The 5,157-nt window shown below is 47.8% G+C and overlaps 1 protein-coding gene across 2 annotated transcripts; it reads left to right on the plus strand.

Moving 5' to 3' along the window:
* Positions 1-372: 372 nt before the first annotated feature.
* Positions 373-1,908, plus strand: LAGE3 (L antigen family member 3). 2 transcript variants are annotated; one of them, XM_037150619.2, is made up of 3 exons: positions 373-850; positions 1,260-1,354; positions 1,584-1,908. In XM_037150619.2, the coding sequence occupies exons 1-3, from the start codon at positions 635-637 to the stop codon at positions 1,696-1,698; spliced, it is 426 nt and encodes a 141-aa protein (XP_037006514.2). In that variant the 5' UTR covers positions 373-634; the 3' UTR covers positions 1,699-1,908. The 2 variants fall into 2 exon arrangements, with proteins under 2 accessions (XP_037006514.2, XP_037006505.2); XM_037150610.2 differs by having other exon boundaries at positions 378-882; positions 1,226-1,354.
* Positions 1,909-5,157: the final 3,249 nt, after the last annotated feature.

Raw genomic sequence — 5,157 nt, forward strand, 5'->3', positions numbered from 1 at the left:
ACATTTCTTGGGGACATTGAGCCCAGGGAACCGACAAGGAGGGAGACTAGCCCACCTGTCTGTAGCCCTACACGAGGTAGGGGGAAAGAGGAACGGGTTTGCACCGGGGCAGTGGGATCACTGGTCGCTCTAAGGGGCGGAGCATCGTGAGCTAGGCAGCCAGTAACGTGTCTCCAGGCTGTGGCGGGGCTGGCTGGGCAGGAACCAATCTCCTGTCCTACCGAATTGCTTGCGCGGACGCAAGGATTCTGCGCACGAGCTCTGGGGATCCCCAGTTAAACTGCGCGCTAAGGGGCGGGGTTTTATGAAGGAGTGCCCTTTGGGGTCTCCCAGACCTGCGGGTTGCAGGGCCAGGTTGGTGGGAACTGACCACACAACTGGTTTCCCATAGCCTTGTCACTGTTGCGTCTCCTTGGAAGCCTCACTAGGGACCTGTTCGGGCAGGCGCCCTGGGGTAGAGTCATGCCCAGAAAGAAGGGGCTTCTTCAGGGAGTCTCAGTTTTTTCATGGCCAAAGGACTTTCTGAGAGCACAGAGCACTGTCGGTTTGGTAGGAACTGACCACACTGCTCACTAGGCAGGGCCCTGCTGCGCAGGCCTATAGGGTAGTCAGCGCGACGGGGCGGAGAGCGCAGATGGTTAAATTCGCGCCTCGGGGGCGGGGTCGAAGGCGGAGCACGGCGGCCATGCAGGCAGCAGACGCAGGCACTACTGGAGCCCAAGGCCTGGATAGCCAGGATGGCTACGCCACCCCGCGGGGTGCAGGCGCGGCGGCCGCTGTAGCCGGCGGAGCTCCTTGTGATGCGCGAACACAGAGTGCCTCAGGGTGGGGCGGAGAAGCAGCAGTCACGGTCAGAAGGCTGGAAAATCGACCACATACTTTGTAACCTACCCGAGGGGACAGCGAGGAATACGCTGGGGGCTGCCTTCTGGAGGGTTGCTTTGGGTGCCGGACGGAAATGTTGGGGCCGAAAGGGGAGCGGAGGGAACCAGGCGCAACTTGGGTGTGTATGGTCCAGGGGCAGTCTGGAGGGGAAGAGGAAATGAGAGCGGGCGGGGGGGGGCGGGGATAACGAGGTGGCTAGTGGGAATTAGGGCTAGGGGTGCTCTGGAGGGGGTTGATGGAAGTAGTCCTTGGAGAGGTGTGTGAGACTAATCAAGGTGGCCTGAGAGGGGACCTGAGACCAAAGTCGGTGTGGATGGTGCCTTAACCGAATCTCCACCAGCGCCCTCAGTGTGCCTTTTCCGTCCCCCTTGGAGGCAGACATTGCCCGCGGATCCCTGGCCCCCGATGCGGAACCCCATCGAGAGGCAATTCGGAAGGAGCTCACAGTGAGCGGCAGCGTCCTAGCAATGTAAGCTATAGAGAGGGGGCAGCAGGTGGCAGGGCCAGACTCCACCGAGGGGCGCTTTATTGGAGAGAATACACTCAAGAATTAGATCTAGGGGAGGGACTAGAATTAGATCTAAGGGGATGTTGTAGTGGAGACAGCAAAGGGTTCAGTCTAATGCCCAGGGGCAGAGCAAGGAAGAGAGGGATTACTACCTCTAATTTGATTTTCTTTTCTGCCCCCTCACTTTTAGCTGCTGGAGAGCTGAAGATGCTCACCTCCTCCGAATCTCCATCATCAACTTTCTTGACCAGCTTTCCCTGGTGATGCGAACCATGCAGCGCTTTGGGCCCCCTCTTTCCCGCTAAACCCGGGCTAGGAAAGGGGGGCTGAGGCCCAACCTTGCATCCGGTCCTAGGCAGTGGACCCTTCCCACAGCAGGGATTCCTGCACTAGGCACCACTTTCCCATGGGGCCCTAATATTTTGCATGCATTGGCCCTGGGGCACTTGCGGTCCACTCGTTTGGTTTAGTGCTTCAGTGTTTGTCGCTGCAGCAAATAAAACTGAGCTACTATTTCACATGAGTTTCTTTTCAACTGCAGCACCTCTTAACAGGCTTGGCTTTGTCTTGGGCTGGGAGAGGAGGTCTGGAAGTGGAAGGTGGGTTTTGTATCTCAGTATTAACTACTGTGAACATTTTGGAATCATTCTTCAGTTTTATAGCTGTATTTCCATAGTCAATGTATAACAATAACATAATGTATAATATTTTGCAAGGTTAGTATTTTTTACTAATATTTTTCATCTAACACAAACCTTTCCTCTTTCTAAAACTTCTTCAAAAGCATTATTGAATGCAGGCATAACAGATACATAATAATGTAATTATTGACCATTTAAATTATTTGCATTTTTCTCCTGTTACAGGTAATAATTCAATGGAATTCTTGCATATAAATTTTTGTGTGAACCATTGTGTGATAGAGTCCAAGAAGCCCTGGCTGGTGTGGCACAGTTGGTTGGACTGTCATCCTATACACCAAAAAGTTGCAGGTTTGAATCCCATTCAGGGAACATACCTAGGTTGCAGGTTTGATCCCCAGTTAGGGTGCATATGGAAGGCAACCAACTGATACTGTTTTCTTTTAGTACATTTTAGTGATTATGCTATTACAGTTGTCCCTTTTTTCTCCTCTTTATCCCCCTGCGCCCTACACCCCCTTCCCCTTAGCATTATTCCCCCCTTAGTTCATGTCCGTAGGTCGTACATATAAGTTCTTTGACTTCTCCATTTCCCATATCATTCTTAATCTTCCCCCTGTCTATTTTGTACCTACCATTTATGCTTCTTATTCCCTGTACCTTTTCCCCCATTGTCCCCACTCCTCTTCCCCTCTGATAACCCTCCATGTGATCTCCATTTCTATGATTCTGTCCTGCTTTAGTTATTTGCTTAGTTTGCTTTTGTTTTTATTTCTTAGGTTCAGTTGTTGATAGTTACGAGTTTATCATTTTAATGTTCATAGTTTTGATCTTCTTTTTCTTAGATAAGCCCCTTTAACATTTCATATAATAAGGGCTTGGTGATGATGAACTCCTTGAACTTGACTTTTATCTGCGAAGCACTTTATCTGCCCTCCCATTCTAAATGATAGCTTTGCTGGATAGAGACATCTTGGATGTAGGTCCTTGCCTTTCATGACTTTGAATACTTCTCTCCAGCCTCTTGTCTTGGTGTGTTCGTTTTTGGGGTCTAACTTCTTTGGGACTCTCTGAGCTTCGTGGACTTCCTGGAAGTCTATTTCCTTACCCAGATTGGGGAATTTCTCCTTCATTACTTTTTCAAATAAGTTTTCAATTTTTTGCTCTTCTTCTTCTCCTTCTGGCACCACTATAATTCAGATGTTGGAATGTTTAAAGTTTTCTTGGAAGTTCCTAAGCCTCTCCTCATTGTTTTGAATTCTTATTTCTTCCTCCTGTTCCAAATCATTGATTTGAATCCTGGTTTTCTTCCCTTTACATTTTTCTTTATTTTACTTTGCACAGCCTTTACTTCTTCCTTTGTTTTGTGCTTCTGTACTCAGTCGTATCTGTGAGCATTTTTATTACCATTGTTTTTGATAGGTTACCTATCTCCTCGTTGCTTCATTCTTTTTCTGTTTTTATTTTAAAATCTTTGTTTACTTTTAGAGAGAAGGGAAGGGAGGGAGAAAGAGTGGGAGAGAAACACCAATTTGTAAGAGATATATCAATGGGTTGCCTCCCACAAGCCCCTGAATGGGAACCTGGGAACCAACCTAGGCATGTGCCCCAGCCAGGAATCAACTCAGTGTGACCTTTTAGTTTGCCGGCTAGTGCTCAATCCCGTGAGCCACTAGCTCAGGGATTTTTCCCCATGATTTTGATCTGTTCTTTCATTTGGGCCATATTTTTTTTTCTCAGCCTGCCTGTTATGTAGTAAAGGGTAGAGCCTTAGGTATTTGCCACTGCCAGGCAACCCACTTCCCTGCGTTGTGGTGCTGTCTGTAGGGAGGGCTCAGAGAGGGAACAGTGCCACTTGCTTGGCTCTTACCCCTCTTTCAGTCACTTCCTCCACTACCAGCAAGCAAATGGTGCCTTTCCGGTGCTGATTCATGGGTGGGTGGGTTTGTGTAAATTCTAGGATCCCATGGGTCCCTCCAATGGGCTCTCCTGTGAGACTAGGAGTTTCTCCTGCCACCACAACCCCCACAGATTTTTATAGCCAGAGGTATTGAGGCTTCATTTCTCCACACTGGAACCCTGGGTTGTGTGGTCTGTCTCGGTCCCCAGGTGTTCCTTTCGATTTATCCACATGCAAATGTGGGATCGTTCAGTCTTCCAGCCCCCACCTCACCCACCTGGCTGGCCATCTGCTGCCTTGCCTCACATCCTCTCCACACTGGCCACTTGTCTCCATCCCTCCTACCAGTCTGGATGAATGTTTCTTTAACTCCTTGGTTGTCGACTTTTATTATCTGGCAGTTCTGGTTCTTCTTTGTTTTTTTTTTTTGTTTTGTTTTTTTTTAGATTTTATTTATTTCTCTTTAGAGGGGAAGGGAAGGAGAGAGGGAGAGAAACATCAATGTATGGTTGCCTTTCGTGCGTCCCCTGCTGGGAACTGGCCTGCAGGGAACCTGCCTGCAACCCTGGCATGTGCCCTGACTGGGAATCGAACTGCGATTGTCTGGTTCGCAGGCCCGTGCTCAATCCACTGAGCTACACCAGCCAGGGCTCTTCTTTGTTTTTAAATTGGTTGTTGTCCTTCTTTGTGTGAGGAAGTGAAGTGTATCTACCTACATCTCCATCTTGGCCAGAAGTCTCCAATTGGTGTTTCTCCCATAGATGTGTCTTTCTCTCTGCCTCTCTCTCTAAAATCAATAAACACACTTAAATTTTTTAACTGGTATGTCTGTATTTCGTGAGCCATTAAATTTTAACCAATATTCCTTTTTTAATTTGATTTAAAATTTTTCAATGATATTTTATTGATTATACAATTACAGTTTTCCCAATTTTTCCCCTTTGCACCTGTCCACCCACTACTTCTATTCCCTCAGGCAGTCCCCCCACCATCGTTCATGTCCATGGGTCAAGTGTATAAGTTCTTTGGCTACTCCATTTTCTATCCTTTATTTTACATCCCCATGCGATTCTGTAACTACATAGTTGTACTTCGTTATTAGAAAAAAAAAAACATTTTATTTGCTTACTTATTTCCAGAGAAAGAGGGAGAAAGAAAGGGAAAGACACATTGATTTGTTGCCTCTTGCATGCCCCCAGCTGGGGACCTGGACCACAACCCAG

Source organism: Artibeus jamaicensis, unplaced genomic scaffold (assembly GCF_021234435.1).
Source record: "Artibeus jamaicensis isolate MK-2021 breed Jamaican fruit bat unplaced genomic scaffold, CSHL_Jam_final contig_1417, whole genome shotgun sequence".
Classification (NCBI taxonomy): Eukaryota; Metazoa; Chordata; class Mammalia; order Chiroptera; family Phyllostomidae; genus Artibeus; species Artibeus jamaicensis.